The following is a 17,926-nucleotide window of genomic DNA, read 5'->3' as shown; positions in this document are numbered from 1 at the left end:
ACATTATTCTGTAGAGAGATGCAAAGTTAATCTGGACCCTGGTCCTCTCAGCATCCTGTACCCCTCCCCGCACACCATCATGAAGCAGCCACCATAGGAACTGCCGAAAGGCAAGAGCCCTAAGCGAAGGGGCGAGAGGCCAGATGCCCTCTGAGACCCTGTCCCTCCAGAGACGCTCTTTGGAAGCCTCTTCACTTTGCTTCCACTCATTTGTGAGTTAGTCTCTCATGTCATTAATCTGCTGCCTCCAGCCTGACATGGGGGCAGATAAGTGAAGGGAAATACGGGCGCGCTCCACTCGCAGAGAACGGCTTCTGAAAACATGTGCCCGGGCTAACAGGATGGAATTTAAATTCTGAGAGCAAGTTAGAGCTCCTCTGGACCCCTGCTCATGGAAATAATGAGGTCACTGAAATCCTGGCAGTGGGGCGGGGGGATTGGCCCTGCCACCCGTGTGGTAAGAGCAGAACCAGAACCCTGGTCTCTCCCAGCTGAAATGTATGTAAGGGAATCAGACCTAACCACGAGAGAATGAGCGAGTATGTGGGAAGATGCTGAGTGCTACGGGCAAAAGGGAAAGTTGAAAAGATGAAGGAGGACCAGAAATGCCAGGATGCTGACAAAGTATAGAAGGTGAGGTGCAATTTGAAATAGGAGAGTCAGAAGAGGCCTCAGTAACAAGGTGCCATTGAGCACAGCTTGAAGGGGGTAAGAGGTTGAGTCATGTAAACATCAAGGGAAGAGGGTACTGGAGCCAATGGGAGGGCTTGAAAATGAGGTGTGATGTGCAGAATACATTTCAAAAGGATCACCCTGGCTGCTATGTTGAGAATAAATCATGGGAGATAAGAGTAGATGCGGGGAGACCATTAGGAGGTTATTGCAGTGACCCAGGCAAGAATGATGCACTAAAAACGATTAATAACCAAAGCTACAACGTTCCAGGAAAATGCTCGTAGGTTGTAAGTCATCCATATAAAACTATGAAGTGTAGATATTAAGAACCCCTCATTCTACTTTTCAGATGAGAAAACAGAATTCGGAGAAATTTAGACCTTCCCCAATGTCACACATTTAGTTCATGGCAGAGCCAAGTTTCAAATCCTAACTCTAATTATTGGGCACCTACTGTATACAGCAGACTAGAAGACATGGAGGAGTCCTTGCTCTCAGGAGATACAGGCTGGCAGCAGATGAGAAGGGAGGGGCCACGTGTGCAAAAAGACAAATGACAAGAGGGAAGAGGGGCATCCATCCTTCTGTGCCTGAAGCACGTGCTCTTCCTGCAGAAACTTCCCTGGATGCCCCCAGCAAATATGCTTCTCGGGGAGGAACCCATTAGGTCTTGGGGGTAATTTTCTAAAGGTAAGGAGTAAGATATGAAAAGTCAGAAGAAAATAAAAAATAGAAATGGGAAAACACACCAGGCAGACTCCAGAGGGTAGAGGAAAAGATGGAAAGGAAGATCAGGGTTCTGATTCCAGCTTGTCTCTCTGTTTCTCTACTTGAAACATTTTCCTCTCTCCTCCCCTTTTTCCTTTCACCTGTCTTAATCAAAGAGGGGCTCATACGTCGTTGTGCCTTCTCTCTTTCCAATAAGTAAAGGTGGTGAAAAGCTGACAAGCTGTGCAGATCCCTGGCCTTGCCTCTGCTAGAGCCTGCATTGTGCTAGGGCCGAAGCTGCAGTTCCAGGCTCCTGTCTCAGCTGGCTTTGGACTCCAGTTGGCCAAAGAGTGTCTTGGATGAGAAATGGGAATGCTCGAGGAAGGGAAGAGCTGGGGTGTTTACCCTTTCTTTCTTCACTGCAGCCTTTCCAGCCCTGCTGGAGACCTGGCCTCTGGCCTTGGGCAGCATCGCCTCATCTCCCTGCCATCCAGTTTGGGATGGTACTGGCTTCCCTTCTTGTGCTAATCTCTGGGTTGCTTTGCTCTATTTGTTATTGATTCGGCTTCTCCAATCTTCCTTCTCCATTGTAGCTAATTCCCTGGATTAAATTCCTCCTGTTTTAAGCACTGAAAGTAACTTCTATTTCTCTTGAATGACACCCAAGCATACTTTCAAACGACAGACAGCCATGCAATCCCAAGTGTGCCACCTTAAAAACAGTGCAAGACCGGATGCAGATTTTGAAGTACCTTCCTTAAGGATGAATTCCACTGCATATTGATAATGTAATAGTAAAAATTCCCTTTGAATAGAAGTCAAAGTGTTTACAGTCAGAAAGGTAATTTTGAAAGGATAATCATCAGTGTCTTTAAAAAGTTTTTATAATGAATTAAGACGCATTATCATCCACAACTTTTCTAAAAGATTCATCAGTATTTAATAGTCTTCTCAAAACCACATTAGGATTAACATTACAAAGAAAACAGTCTTCTGTTCCAAGGAAAAATGTATCTCTGTGATGTGGTGGTTTTATCTGATACCTCCTTAGCATAATACAGTAGAGGGGAGTATATTTACACTAACAACAGATTCTTTTTCTGCATTTCTGTCCCTTGCTACTTTTACAAACTAAGCATCATTTTACCAGCAGGAAGACACAGTACATAAAACTTTGCAGCCGCAGGATATGTTCCCTAATATTTGGCTAATCTTTGGGTGATCTCAGGAGAAGGTAGTGGAAGAATTTTAATAGCTAGCAGGGGGTATATGAACTTCTCTTTTTATTACCTGGGTCAGCTAACACTTTGCAAGATGTTATGGCACAAGCATCTAAATGTTACATCCAGAATCTCTTCACTGCTCTATTCAGAACCAATCTGTGTCCGGTTCCTAAGTGCTAAGCTTGAATAGATATGCTCTTAATAATTAATCCTTTCCTTAAAGGGCTTTGATTTTTCAGATTCAGATTCCACTGAGTATATATTTGGCATCTCTAAGCCAGTTGTGCCAAAACAGAATTGTAACGTTGGAGGTTGTACTCGATTCCAGGCCCCGTGAGATTCCAGTGGAAGAGGCTCAGATGTGCTGTCTTAACCCTTGAAGAGAAGCTTGGCAGCAGTCGTCTCCCAAAAAGAGGCACATTTAGCCTGAATTAAAACACCCCTGCCTGCTGGTCCCCATGTGTGCTGTCCTGTGCCTCTGTGCTTTTGTTTGTGCTGTTGCCTTCCTCACTTTACCCCATTACTCCGTACATGCTCTTTTCTAAGATGCATCCATTGCCTCCTCCAGGAAGGCCTCCTTGATTTTACACACACACACACACACACACACACACACACACACACACACACACACCCCTGCCTCAGGCTGGCTCAGGCCACCCCCCAGCTTCTTCTGCACATAATTCCAAGGTGATCTCTTTGTGGGTCTGCAGCTACCTGCAGACTCCAAACTGCTGCAGAGCATGAACTGTCTCTGGATGTGAGCATGCAGCCTCAACAGCTGCTCAGTTCCTATTCCTCGAACACAGCTGAACTGAGCTGAGCAGAGCGGCTGATCGTTTATGAAGTCTAGATCATGCCTCTGGCAAAACTGCAAAAGGCAGCAGTTCCTCCAGTACGGTGCTCCATGACCATTTCAGGACACAGTGGAACATTCATCTCTTTTCTGTAAAATTGCCTGTGTGCCGATGCTGCTTGCATTCTTCTTTTTCATTTTGGCTTTCTTCCTGAGAGAATTACACAACCGCCTGTTCTCCTCCCTGTACTGTACCTCCAGCTCTGAAACCCTATGAATAAAGAAAGACAGCCAGGACCCCAGTATCCTGTTACAAGTTCAATACACGCATACCTTTCCCGTGAGCCCTGCAGACTTGCATTTTCTCGAGAATGGCAAAGCCAAACAGGCCTTTCCTCTTCCCAACTGAAAAAGACAGGTCTCAGAGACCTGAAAGGGCTTTATGAGGTCGGTCAGGCTTGCCCCATGCTTAATGGAAACGTAATGGATAACATGCAGCCAGGTCTGGGCTAGGAAAGGCTCCACCATTCGCTCCCTGTTGGTGACCCAGGCCATTTGCTTCCTGTGACCCCAGGCCAGCTATTAAACTTCATTGCAGCTCAGCCTCTTCATTTCTAAAATAAGGTCCGTACCATCTATTGCACAGTGCTTGGGGAGGATTAATAAGATAATGTTACATAGAGTCTGGCACCTAATGTTCAAAAAGGGATAGAAATAATAATAATAATAAAAATAAAATTTCTATTCCAAGTTGTTATAGGTCAAATTATATCTACCCACCCCACCCCTGCCCCAGTCATATGTTGAAGGCCTAAACCCAGAATGTGACCTTATTTGGGGGGCCTTTACAGAGGTAATCAAATTAAATGAGGTCACTAAAGTGGGCCCTAATCCAGTATAAGTAGAGTCCTTATAAAGAGGGGAAATTTGGACACAGTCATGGACACAAGGAGAACTCCATGTAAAGATGAAGGCAGAGACTGGGGTGATGCTTCTTAAGCCAATGATGCCAAGAGGCCAGAGCAAACCACCAGAAGCCAGGAGGGAGCATGGAACAGATTCTCCCTCAGGGCCTCAGAAGGAACCAACCCTGCTGACCCCTTGATCTTGGACTTCCCGCCTCTAGAACCACGACGTGGTGATGAATTTCCATTGTTCAAGCACCCAGTCTGTGGTAGTTTCCCGGTGCCGAAGCTGAGAGCAGAGAGGTTAGACCACTGCCCGGAACGCTAGCACAGCGGGGGAGGCACAGCCAGGACGACGCTGCAGTCTTGTGCAGTGTCTTTCTGGAACGAAAGGGCTCGTTTCTGTCCCCGGGAAAGGTGTTGGCTGCCACAGTCTCTAGCCACACCCCTCACATGCACCTCCTCCAGCCCACCCTCCCGAGCCCTTTCCTCTGCACGCTCAGGACCCGTCACCTCTGTTTCCTAGTAACCTTTGGCACGTTCTCATCTCCTACCTTGCGCTTCACTTAGGACTATATCCTTCCCAGGAGAGATTCTCATTTAAATGATCTAGGGTGGGGCTCACAAAATTACATTTTTTTTTTTTTTTTTTGCGGTACGCGGGTCTCTCACTGCTGTGGCCTCTCCCGTTGCGGAGCACAGGCTCCGGACGCGCAGGCTCAGCGGCCATGGCTCACGGGCCCAGCCGCTCCGCGGCACGTGGGATCTTCCCGGACCGGGGCACGAACCCGTGTCTCCTGCACTGGCAGGCGGACTCTCAACCACTGCCACCAGGGAAGCCCCTCCATCACCTATTTTTAAAAGCTCAGACTCGTTCTGTGACCCATCATGGCCTTTGCCATCTTCACTAGCAAACAAGCTAACCCTTTTCCGTCTTCCTGCTCGGCATGTGCTGACATATGGGGAGGGCTCTTTCTCCTGCAGCGGGCTGTCTCCTGCCTCAGGGCTTTTGCTCCTGTTTGTTCCTTCTGCCTGGACTGTGTCCTGCCCCGTGGTCCAACTTGGACCAATTTTTCAACACTTAGTTCAGGAATCTCCTTCCCTGAACCCTCCCCACCTTAAAACTCTCCATCCCCACCTGACACCTGCAGGGGCCTGGGGCCTCAGGGCTCCCGTTAGCACTCCTGGTTTGCTTTGCCAGACCCTGCTTGTGACCATGTCTTACATTCTCTCACCCACCCTCCACAGCTCTCTGCGGCCCTGAGGACACTGACTGTCTTATTCATGTCTGCATGGCCAGCACTTAGCCCAGCATCTGGTACACATTAGATGCCCCGCAAATATTTGTTGAATGAATGAGTAAGTTGCATTCATTGATACTTACGAGTGCTTTACAGTTTACTGAGTGTTTCAGATGGCAAATGGTATGAATAAAAGCGTGAGAAAGTGCGTGTGGATCTAGTGGCCCTTCCAGCGAGGGTTCCTGCCAGCCCTGACTCAGTGTTACATGAGTTACCCTTCTCCAAAGTCTGCAATGGAAATACGGCTGTTAGTGGAGGGTGCTGGTTTTGAACTTGGGCAACAGAGGGTAAGTTCACACCTGCTGGGGCAGAGAGGGCCAGGCTTCAGCCCACTGCAGTGTGACTGACACCATGACCCCGCCCCCTGCTACTCCCTACTCCAAGCAAAAATCCTGACTTCTGCCATTTACAGAGAAAGATCAGCGTGATTAGCAGATATGCCCCTGGCCATGCAGAGGGACGGGTGTTTCCATCTGTGAGCACAGGCTCCACTCCCAGATCAGTCACATCCTGAGCACAAAAGGCTGTTTCTTTCCAGTTTGTTCAACCCCAGAGCACTCAGGGAGTTTCAGTGTCCATCTTGAGTGTCAAGCCCCTCGCCAAGACCTCTAGTGAAGCCGTATGGAAGAGGTGAGGGACAGGGAATTAGGGTCACACAGAAGGAGAACGGGCTTTGAGGCAGCTCCTGGGCAGGGCCTCCTGCCCGGGGCCCCAGAGATACTCTTGGACTGATAGACAGTGGGCCCAGCCCCAGACCTGTCCATTGCCCACCCTCTCCAGCTCCTGAAATACACCCCGTATGGCCCCCTCCCTTCAAGCCCATGTGGTGACGGCATTAAAAGACACTACTGTCACCCACATTCTTCCCCTGGAATTGTTCCAGGACATCCCCAGTCTGCTTCACTCTTGCTCGTACTCTGCTTTCTTTCCAGGTCTCACAACCCCCTTTCGGCTCCAGTTCTTCATCACCTTGCATGGATCAACAACTCGATTCCAGATTAGCCTTCTCAGCTTCAGCAGCCACCATCCCACCCTCTGCCCCCTGCAGCCTTGCCTCCCTCCTGTTCCTCCAACAGACCCAAGGGCACCCATGTCTACCAGACTCTGCCTTGTGGCTTCATGTGCTGAAACCACGGTAAGGGGCCGCCCAAGCTCCACTGAACCCTGGTCTTGTCTTTTCTAGTTTATCACAGCCCAATGAGGCCTCAGTCCAGCAGGGAGATGGGTCTGTCTCTGAAGTTGTCGTCAGCCCAAGAGGTGGCATCAAGTCCAGGCCCACTGCCTGGCTCCAGTCAAAGCTGAGTTGCAACCTTGTCTATGAAATTGGGTGGCTCCCACTGAGTCCCTCTTTTGTCTCTTAGAAAAACTGATCACTAAGAAGCTCACAGCCAGAGATGGAATCCACCCTTCACAAAGGAGTTAAGCCTTCGTGTGTCTGGATCACTTACTGACTTTACCCTGGTCTCATTTTACTTGGTTTGCCTTACTCTGTTCTTTTTTGCTTCTCTCTAATTTTGAAATTCTCAAATCCTTAAGAAGGAGGATTAAAAATGGGCAAATCAATTAAACAAAATGATTAAACTCAATAAAATAGAGATTAGCCATAACATGATCATTCTCTATGTTCTCTAGGAGGTCTCTGAGATGAGAATTAGTTGGGGGACCTTGAAATGAATCAGATAACCAGACACTTAAATGTATCCTCTTTCCGTTCCATATAATAGTGATTAACAAGTACAAATTAATTTCAAAAAAACAACAGAAAGCTGGGACACACAACTCAACTCCGTGCTAGAGAATCAATGATTCCATTACAGAGAAAAGCCACACAGCAGATTGGGCCCAGTAGGATCCCACTGGTGCCAGCGTAATGGATCAACATAGATGGCTAAATGTCCTGTTTGCCACAGTGATAGCTACATATATTCCAGACAGAGTCACCAGACTATTAAAATGTGGTACAGGTAGCCTAGAATTTGATTCAATTTTTTCTCGCTATCTTCAGATAATCCCCCATGTTAACTTAACCTACCAAAGAAGTAAATGGTGCAAATGTAAGGAAAAGAGACAGTTTTTTCAATCACTGTCAACAAGAACCTTGGGTTCTGCCAGCCTGCCTTCATCACCATGCCATGGGGATTTCACAAGCTCTGAGCCAGAGAAGCTCCACTTCTTCCCCGCCATGCCAGTTTAGGCGAGTCTTTAAATGTCAGTGTCCTCATGTTGACATGGGGAAAATAATAGCCACATTGCTGGGATGCTTGCGAGGTAAGTGAGACAAAACCTACAGTTTCCAATACACAGTAGAAGCTTAATAGTGGCTTATTGTCATCCCAGCCTCTGTGTCTTTGCCTGTACAGTTAGCTCTTCTAGAATGTGTTCATGTCTATTCTCTGTCTATCTAAATCCCATCTATCTTTCAAGACCAGATTAAGGCAAAAACTCCAGGAAACTTCCCTACCTTTCTCAGTCCACACAGACCTGGCACTTCTAATTCATTGCACGTGTTATTAGAACCCCCCATTTATAAGATTAGAGACAGAGGGTAGTATCTGATATCCAAAGGCAGCAGGCTGATATTTAATGTGCTCTCCCCATCTCCCATTATTCTACAGTGGTGCTAAGCCAGCCCACAGCCATATTACTTATACTACTTATAAGTACAATGGTTAGTATAAAATACATTTTTTTTTTGGCGGTATGTGGGCCTCTCACTGTTGTGGCCTCTCCCGTTGCGGAGCACAGGCTCCGGGCGCGCAGGCTCAGCGGCCATGGCTCACGGGCCCAGCCGCTCCGCGGCATGTGGGATCTTCCCGGACCGGGGCACGAACCCGTGTCCCCTGCATCGGCAGGCGGACTCTCAACCACTGCGCCACCAGGGAAGCCCTAAAATACATTTTTATGAGAGGCAGGACGATGTCTTATTCTTTGTAGCCCTAGAGTCTAGCACTGTTCCAGAATCATGGCAGAATTCCAAACTGAAGGGCTTAAAGCAACAGAAGTTTATTCTTTCACAGTTCTAGGGTCTAGAAGTTCAAGTAAGGCAGGCCATGCTCTTTCCAAATCCTCTCAAGGAGGACCTTTCTTTGCTTCTTCCAGCTTCTAGTAGTCCTAGGAATTCCTTGGCATATAGCAACATCACTGCCATCTCTGCCTGTGTTACCATATGGCATTCTGTATGTACGTACCTCTGAGTCCTCACCAGAATCACCTTTAACAGCCTTATTTCTGCAAATAGTTTCTAAGGCAACCCAGGACTTTTCTAGCATGAATCTCAAAAGTCTTCTAGCTTCAACCCATTATCTATCCCAAAGCTACTTCCCCATTTTTAGGTATTTGTTACAAAGCACCCCACTCTTGATACCAAACTCTGTATCAGTGAGGATTCTCGAGAGAAAGAGAACAGATAGGATGTATGTTTGTTTGTGTCTATAGATAGATAGATAAACAGATATATAGATAGAACAGGATTTATTTTAAGGAATTGGTTCATGCAGTTGTGGGGTTAGCAAGTCCGAAGTTTGTAGCACAGGCCAGCAGGCTGCAAACTCAGGCAGGGTTTCTATGCCGCGGTCTTGAGGCAGAATTTCTACTCCTCAAGAAACCTCAGTGTTTGCTCCTAAGTTCTTCACCTGATTAGATGAGGCCCACCCACATTATCAAGGGGGACCTTCTTACTTAAAGTCCACTGATTGCAGATGTCAATCACATCTTCAAAATACCTTCATAGCAACATCTAGACTAGTTCTTGATCAAACAACTGGCACCAAGATCTAATCAAGTAGTCACATGAAATTAACTATTACATAGGGCTAGGAGTTGTGGTTAAGTTTTGCCTTCGCTGTTAACTTACTTGGACGCATTGCTAATTCACACTGCCTTTCATTTCCTCAACCATAAAAAAGAAAAGTTTGGAGTGACTCCAAAGTATTCCAGCAAGCTCCAAAATCTGTAGTTTATGCTATGCAGATTCTAGGTTGTCCTGAATTGTCCTCCTCTTCCTTCAGGGCCACCTCTGTCCATCAGCCGTCGATTTCACTATCGCTCCTGTCCAAATTCCCTTCCCTGAGCCCACTTCTTAGCTAACCCCATTGATCTCAGAGGCACGAGGTGGGGAGGCTTGATGCAGATTATAATAAACAAGCTACTCTCAATGGAAAGAAAATTTATCTTGGGAAGGTATTTATTCAGTTGGCTGAGAGGAGAAATACTGTCTCCTTGAATGATACAAAATCAAAGAATAAACCACTTTGTTAAGCCTAAGCTGGAAGCAAACAGAGGGCCATCGGCACGACACAGTTCCAACCCCATGAGTTGTCTGAGTTACCTGGTGAACAAATTGAGCCGATAGAGAGTGACAGGCTGTAATGAGCTCACACAGATGCCACTTGAATCCTGTACATATGGCACCTTTTTTCCAGACATCTTCTTTTCTTTAGCCCCAAAGTCTTCCTAATGTGTCAGATTCATGCTGTGATTTTTTAGCAGCAGGTCAACATTATAATAATAATGTTCTGCTCAGATGAGAATGGTTCCAAGAGAACGTCTTCCAAGCTGCTGGTGGGACCTCCAGCAACCATCAGGCAAAGAATTTCTTTGTGCCAAATAATCCGGTAGAGCATTTTAGCAAAGAAGTTAAGAAAGAAGGCTGTGAGGTCACTCAGACCTGAGGAATTTTGTCCCTGTCATCCATGAGCTAAAGGTTAAGTCCCTGAAGTTTCAATTTTCTTATTTTTCAATGAGAAATAATAATATATCCACCTTATAAAATTTTGAGGATTGAATGAGAAATATATCATGTATATTGTAAAGTATATCACAAGAAAGATGGTGCATAAGAAATACTCACAAAATGAAAACACTTAACTGAGGTTCCCTGGAGAGTCTCTAGGTGGGAGATTAGGTTACTATTCAAACATATTAACTTTTTTCTCCCTTCTTTCAAGAGCACACCACCTCTCCATCCCTTGACCTGACATTGGCCATGTGGCTTGCTTTGGCCAATGAGATATTAACTGACGTGACTAAAGGCTTGAGAAGCAGTGGGTCTTGCCTCCCTCTGACTTGAGCAAAACTCACTCAGGCTGGCTGGCCTGTCCCGGGTGAGGGCAGGAGAAACAAAGATCAGAGAAGCCACAGTGAGCTGATCCCAGCTGACGCTTAAAAGTGTGTGGACGCCCAGAAGAAATCACACCCTCAGCGGACCCACAGAGCCATGAGAACAAAGGTTGTTGTCGTAGGCTACTGAGTTTGAGGTTGGTTTGTTAGACGGTTATTTTGTGACATCAACTAACTTATTGTCTCTCTTCATAGGATGATCTTATATCTTAGTCTACCCAGAAGTGGCTTGGTGTACACCTGTTTTTCAGTGTCTCATCTGTTTAACATTTTCTAGATTTTCCTTTTTCTTCCTTCCTTCCTTTCTCCCTTTCTTTGCCTTCCTTCTTTCCTTCCTTCTCTCTTTCTTCACTCTTTTCTCCTTTTAAACACAGTATTATATTTATTCATTGAACTGAAGTGAGCTCAGGTGGGTTTGGTAGACCTTCACTTTGCACTTGAAGCCTTAGCCATGATCTATGTACTGGCATTGAAGGTACTCAAAAGAGACCCACGGTAACATATGATTAAATCTGAGGGATGGCAGAAAAAACACCACGCCTCTCTTCTCTTGACCCTTTCCAGACAGAATGTAACTAACCTCTCTTTCAACGACAACATGAAGGGGACCTGCAAATAAGACAAAGTGCGCTCAGACGCTAGGAGCTGAGGACAGCTAAGTCCTTCCGTCCTTGAGTGGCAGTGAAAGACCTGAAGCTGCCACCCATCGCCTGGTGGACCACACAGCTGCGCCAGGGCCACGGTGAAGCTTGCAAGGTTCATAGCGCTCCTAGGCCAACTCAGAGGGCTATAGAGGAAACTAGTAAAATAGAGGTTACATATATATGAAGTATGTGCAGGAAATAATCTGAGAATTCTGCTTTACAGGTTAAAGAGAAGAGGGTATCATTTATTATTTAATTTAAACGTACAACTATGTTTAATGATTTTATTTGATAGTAATATTGGCATCAGAGAACTCAAAAGAGTGCACGTTCATGGTTAATGAAATATAAAGTAGAAATCTCTGTTTCTGAAGAAAGTTAATTATGACATGTCACAAAATGCTAGTAAACATTTATCTTCCACCATGGAGGCTGTTGTGATATCACTAACCAAACCACACAAAAACGAAAAGACCAATTGTACTGAAGAAGCATCAGTATCCATTTCAAAATTATTTTAAGAAGACAGTGGCCTGACAACCATGATTTAACACACAAAGTGGCAGAAGGTGTGTTTGTAATTGTTTTACGGAGCTTGACTTTGAATTTAGATCAAATCACAGTTCACATTAAGTTCGCTCTTGTTGGATTCTGAGTTTTCTCGCTCACACACCAAATGTGAAACTATGATTTTTAACACGTTAGCTCTGTTGAAAGAAGTTCACAAAGAGTTAAATGATTCCTGTTTTACATAGAAAAGATACGTCACATGGAAAGTCAGATTATTTCAATAATGAATCTTCTTTAAATTCATGAAATCAAAGCAGAGCTATTTAAATGTTACTGCGAATTCAGTTTAAAAGTTCCACATTAAATGGTACAGATGAACCGGTCTGCAGGGCAGAAATAGAGACACAGATGCAGAGAACAAACGTATGGACACCAAGGGTGAAAGCAGCGGCGGGGTAGGGGTGGTGGTGGGATGAATTGGGAGATTGGGATTGACATATATACACCGATGTGGATAAAATGGATAACTAATAAGAACCTGCTGTAGAAAAAAAAAATAAGTTCCACATTAAAGATTAAAAAAATTTGTTTTCACAATGTAATATAAAGATAAAATTTAAACAACTGTGGAACAGAATTGGAATTGGCTGTAAGGCAAGCATAATTAACAATGCCATTTACCCCTGAAACGAATATAACGTTGTATGGCAATTATACCTCGATAATTTAAAAACAAAAGCCATCCAGACGAGCTGCAGTAATCTACCAATCAAAATAAAAGCTGTAGTAGTCAAAATATAAACATACATACACACATGCAAATAAACTTCCCAAGTAACTAAACTACAAAACTGTTAACAAATGTTGAATATTAAAAAAAAAATCAGCATACGTGTGTCAACAGTCTTTATTCCCTTTCTTTAATCAGATTTTACAAGTGTTTGATTTTTGCAGAACTACTCTGTAAGTGAGCCTAAGTACTCTGCAATGCCATTACACTTTTTGTAAACAGGCCTCTAAATTTTGGTTATATTCTGTTCAAAACCAAATGGGACACACACACACCCAAAATAAACAACAAAATAACTCCTGCCGCTTTTGAAGCTTTTAACAAATTCCAATTAATAAAACAGAGCTTAGGCTCTGTTAGTTGAAAGAGCTGTGATGGTGACAGCAGGCATGTCTGCTAATGTCACTACAGGCCCCGGAGGACGTAGGTGCCATTTCTTGTCCCTGCTTGATGAAAGGAGAACATGTACGGAGGCGAGAAGTGCCCATGGATCCAGGAGTAAGGCAGGAGAGGTCACGGCCTCGGTTTACACATGTGTAAAATGGGGGTGATATCAGTACCGCCGCCCTCACAGAGCTGCTTTGAGGACTGAACAAGGTCATTGATGGAAACTGCCAGGCTCAATAAATCTAAGTGACTGTTGTCAAAAAACAAAAACAAAGACAAATAAAAAAACAAAGCTTACAAATAAGAAGACATTAAACGTTATTCCAAGAAAAGCAAGAGTAGAAATGAACAAGGATGAAGGTGTAAATGATGTACAGGCTCGAGTTCTGAAATTCCTTAAGACGTTTGACAGAATATTCTAAATAATTGTGAAGAGAAATAACTTATTTGAAGAGTCTTGTCTAACAATACATTGGAGGAAGAAAGGTACTCAAATGAGGCAAGAATAGGGCCTGGGACAATATGTGGAGTGAAATACTTATACTCTTGAGTATGAAGGAAATGTTTAAGGATATCCTTCAGAAACAGAATTTGTCTGGTCCTACCAAATACTTCAGCATCCATAGAGCGTGTTTCCACAATTAAAAACAGGGTCTAGATAAATGAGTCAGTTCAAAGTGTCAAATTTCAAGTTTTTTGAATTTTAAAATGAAACTTTGAGGTGGATTGGAGACAATTCATTAAAATTAAAGCACTAAGACTATTGACAAAATTCAGGAAAGTATTGACATAATTTTGGAGATATATATAGCTTAAAAACTGTTTAAATGTAGGAATATACTCTAAAGCTTTTTATTCAGCTCAGACTTTTTTGTTTCAGATAATCCATATAAAGATGTTCTGACATTTGCTTTAATGTACATAGACAAATATTGGTTTTCAGGGGTGTGTTATTTTTAGTTTAAAAAGAATTTTATTTTTGAAAATAGTTTTGAATAGAACTACGTTATAGACCATCAATGTTATAAAATTAATTTGTCAGCCAATAAATAAATTTTTAAAGAATATCAAATTTCAATGATTTTGGCCTCAAAATACACCCTGGGTTGAACAGTAAACTCGAAAGTGACTCCTATTTTAAGATCTCTTCCAGTGCAATATTGTTTTTCATTCTAAGCAATAGCAATTGATGAGTGCTTCAAAATTCCCATTTGAATTGCACAGAAATAAACAGAACAGAGTTTGGGTGTCCAGTCATCCTGGGCCCAGTAATGCCAAATGACAGATGCTCCTGGACAAGGAAGCAGAGCTCTGATCCTAACAACTTCTAATTTCTCTCTCTTTTTTTTTTTTGGACTTTTTGTCTCACCCCAGCTCCCCAATACTGAAATTTGCCCTTAATCTGCAACTCTTCAAAGTCCAGGATTTGGGTTAAGAAAGTTCTGCATAAATATTGTTAATGGCAGTTTGTGATGGTGCGGGGTTTTGATGTTCTCATGAGGGAGGTACTACTTGCAGTCTTTTAAATGTCTTTAAACATCCCGATTCACATTTACTTAGAAGAATCTCTATTAAGTAGTGAGAAATGTCAACAATGTGAGTTAAAAACAAGATACTCCTTTGTTGTCACAAGCCAAAAAATGTTTTTAAAAAACTTACTTTAAGGCCATATCATTACCTATGTGCTAGCTACCAGCTAAGTGGAAAGTGTTAAAATCATAGCTCAAGTGACAACTCATGTGTCATGCCTGTTCTTAATTACATTACATTGGTCTAGGGGAAACGTGGTTCCAGGGTCTTTGCTGCATTACAGAATGCAGCCATAGAAAGTCAGAGTGACGTGGTCACCAAGAGTTTTAGAGAAAGTTATGATTAGCTTCTGGCACAAAGACCAAGGTTTTTTCATTGTTCAAACTGAATCTGATGGCTCACAGCAAACAAACCTGTTACAAAGTGTTTTCTATAAACCATGAATCATGTGTGGTGCAAGAGTGTGCTTCTCTGCTGCATCGTTCTATTAGTCATGTCTATCTTTATTGGAGGTTTAACCCTTAATGCTTCAGGGTTAATACCTTTTGAAAATAACTCAGACGAGAATGCTGAGGTCAATTTAACGTGACAATGCGTGAGTTGCCACATATGGGTCTTTGCATCCTAGGATCTATTTCTTAGTATAAAACACACATGTTCCAAAGGTCATAGATACTCCCAAGGACTTGAAGCTAAAATGAAGGCAATTTGAAGATCAAATATCCAATAGCAATCATTCATGCAACTCTTAGGACATGACTTTCCAGATACAACTTTGACACATGTGAGCAGTGCAATCACCATTCTCACATGGCTGTGATCCTTTTCATTTTAGATGACACTTCTCTATATGTCATTTCATTGGATTTACAAACTCACCTGTGAGGAGGATAGACCAATGTTACAATTCTCCCTAGATTTATATATCAAATAGAAAAACTGAAAAAGAACCACATTCTCCTTTTTCAAGTTTTACATGGCTTCATTTGATCCCAAATACAATCTAATAGGAAAAACAGCATAACCATTAGATTCCTTCTCTTCCCAAGGCTGTTGAAGTTCAAAGGAACATGAAATTGTGCAAACTTGGTCAATTAAAAAGAAAATTTACTGTAAGGATCACCTGTCCAACCTAGAGGTGCAAGTAACATCATCCTGCCAGACTTCATAGGAACTGAGATGGAAACTAAGGCTGTCTTCTCTCCCCACCAAGGTCACCTGGAATTTCTTATTTCTGCTTTTCTTCATCTCCTGTTTGGCTCAATTGAGTTCCTCCAGGACCTGCCACTGCAGGCAACCCCTGGCTTCCCAGACACAACTGCATAGCTACAGCTCCACCACCATTGGGTAAGTAGTTTCAGGGCCTCATAAAAACACAGAAAATCTGGATGACTCAACCCTTCCCATGATCTGGTTCCCTTGGGGTAGAGTGTTATGCTTCCTCATCAGCTGTGGATAGGGGCACACGAAGGTTTAGAACAATGCTGGGAACTTAAATATCTAATTAACCTCTGTTAATACTTTCTATGTGCCAGACACTGGACTAAATAGTTAATATGCATTTTCTTATTTTGTCTAGTTGGCAAACCTAAGTATAGATGGTATTATTATTCTTATTTTACCAGTGAAGAAACTGATTCACTGACTTGTCAAAGACTGCAGGTTAGAAAGTTGTGAAGCCATTCTTTTTGTTCTGGGCAATTGATTCCAAAGCTGTGCTCTTATTCACTCTGCCATATTGCATCTCACAGTCTCTAAATTTAATACTATCTCAACCTTAAGGAATCATTTTGAGACGTTTATGGAGCTTAACATTTGAAGCCAAAGTTTATCTGGATCCTTAAATATCTAAGAATTATTGAAGAACATTGGGAATAAAAGGAAGACAAAAGTGGGACACTCACATCACACATTCACACACAGTGAATAAAACAGTGAGACATTGCTGTGAGGTGCAAGGTAATAAAATAAAGATTACAGAAAACTACCTATTTTATCTATGAGTACTCAGCATATGATGAAGCTAATAATTCAAATCATCAGAGAAAGAATAAACTATGCCCCAAATGAGGCAGAGACATTAGCCATCAGGACAGTGTCATATTTCACAACACACAACATTTTAAATTTTAAATTCTGGAGTCATTAAAAGTATACGTTATTTATTTAATACATATTTATGAAACATCACTATTACCTAATGCTACACCAGGCAGCATCGACTCATATCCAAAATGATTCTTTTGTCAGTTTTGTCATTTCAATAAAATTGATCCTCTTTGAGTCTAATTCTTTCACTCACCAAACATTGACTGAGCACATTCTCTGGGTCATGCACTAGGATTGGAGTCAATTAGCACAATCTCTGCCCTTAATTGCCAAGTATGTTATGCTTCTGTATTTCCCAAGGTACCCAGTTTAATTCTTGTCTATAAAGAGTTCTGAAATATTTATTGATGGCCAAGAACTTTACTGTACCATACCTTGAGCATATAGAAGAGGGACAAAAGAGGAAAGAGAGAAAGAGGAGATGGAAGAGAAGCAGGAGGAGAAAAGGAAAAAAGAAAGAAAAAAAGGAAGGAAGGAAGGAAGGAAGGGAGGGAGAGAGAGAGGAAGGAAGGAGAGACAGAAAGAAGGAAGGAAGGAAGGAAGACTATTGACTAGTCCCTGCATTTATTACAAAACGTATATTCTAGTTGGACAGATACACAAACAAATTATTTCAATATACTATGATAGATGCCAAAAAAAATATAATGACTGACTGCTAGAATGCACAGAGGAAGAGCATTTACCTGAATGTAGGGATCTCAGGAAGATTTTCTCAAGGTCATGATGCTGGAGCAAGGTTCTAAAGGCCAACAGAAGTCAACCACTGGAATAAAGAAGAGGTACAGATTGAATAAGTACATACTGAATTGATTGAATAAATAATGAATGATTGATTGAATGGATCAATAAGTAAGGGGATGGAAGAATCAAAAATGTGTAACGTGATTCTGACCTCTAGGCTTTTAATTAGCCACTGGAGAAAAGAGATAGGAACACAGGGACTCAGTTATTCTCCCAGAACAAGTCTAAAGAGAGCTCCTCTGTTAGAATGCTTTTGGCTGCAGGTAACAGAATACATGACGAAACAAGGCATAAACAGTGTTTTGTACAAGTGCTTGTAAATGAATCTCTAAGGATGCAAATGCTTAAGACAGAAATTTGGTTATTTCACAGCTCAATTTCACAGGCCTCTGGGCAATGTCTCTCCAGTTCTCTTGTATAAAAACAACATTCCAGGTGTATGTTTCCTTCACTCTCACACTACTCCACTACAATACTACTCACGTC

General features: G+C 42.9%; 1 protein-coding gene across 4 annotated transcripts in view; it reads right to left on the bottom strand.

Moving 5' to 3' along the window:
• LOC308627991 (uncharacterized protein) overlaps positions 1-17,926 on the bottom strand; it is a 122,046-nt gene that overhangs the window by 89,697 nt on the left and 14,423 nt on the right. For 3 of the 4 annotated variants that reach the window (XM_081254555.1, XM_081254556.1, XM_081254557.1), the window contains 2 exons: positions 17,383-17,462; positions 2,405-3,673 (listed from right to left, as the gene is read on the bottom strand). Coding sequence is in view for 2 of the 4 variants with exons in the window: in XM_081254557.1 (XP_081110683.1) it covers positions 17,439-17,462 (24 nt within the window). In the remaining 2 variants the exon portion in view is untranslated. Of the gene's footprint in view, positions 1-2,404; positions 3,674-17,382; positions 17,463-17,926 lie in introns of those variants that run through there. The other variant, XM_081254558.1, reaches the window with a different exon arrangement.

This window comes from Mesoplodon bidens (genome assembly GCF_964165515.1).
Source record: "Mesoplodon bidens genome assembly, chromosome: 14".
In the NCBI taxonomy this organism is placed as follows: domain Eukaryota; kingdom Metazoa; phylum Chordata; class Mammalia; order Artiodactyla; family Ziphiidae; genus Mesoplodon; species Mesoplodon bidens.
The sequence above is the reverse complement of the archived record's forward strand: the minus strand, read 5'-3'. Positions and strand labels throughout refer to the sequence as shown.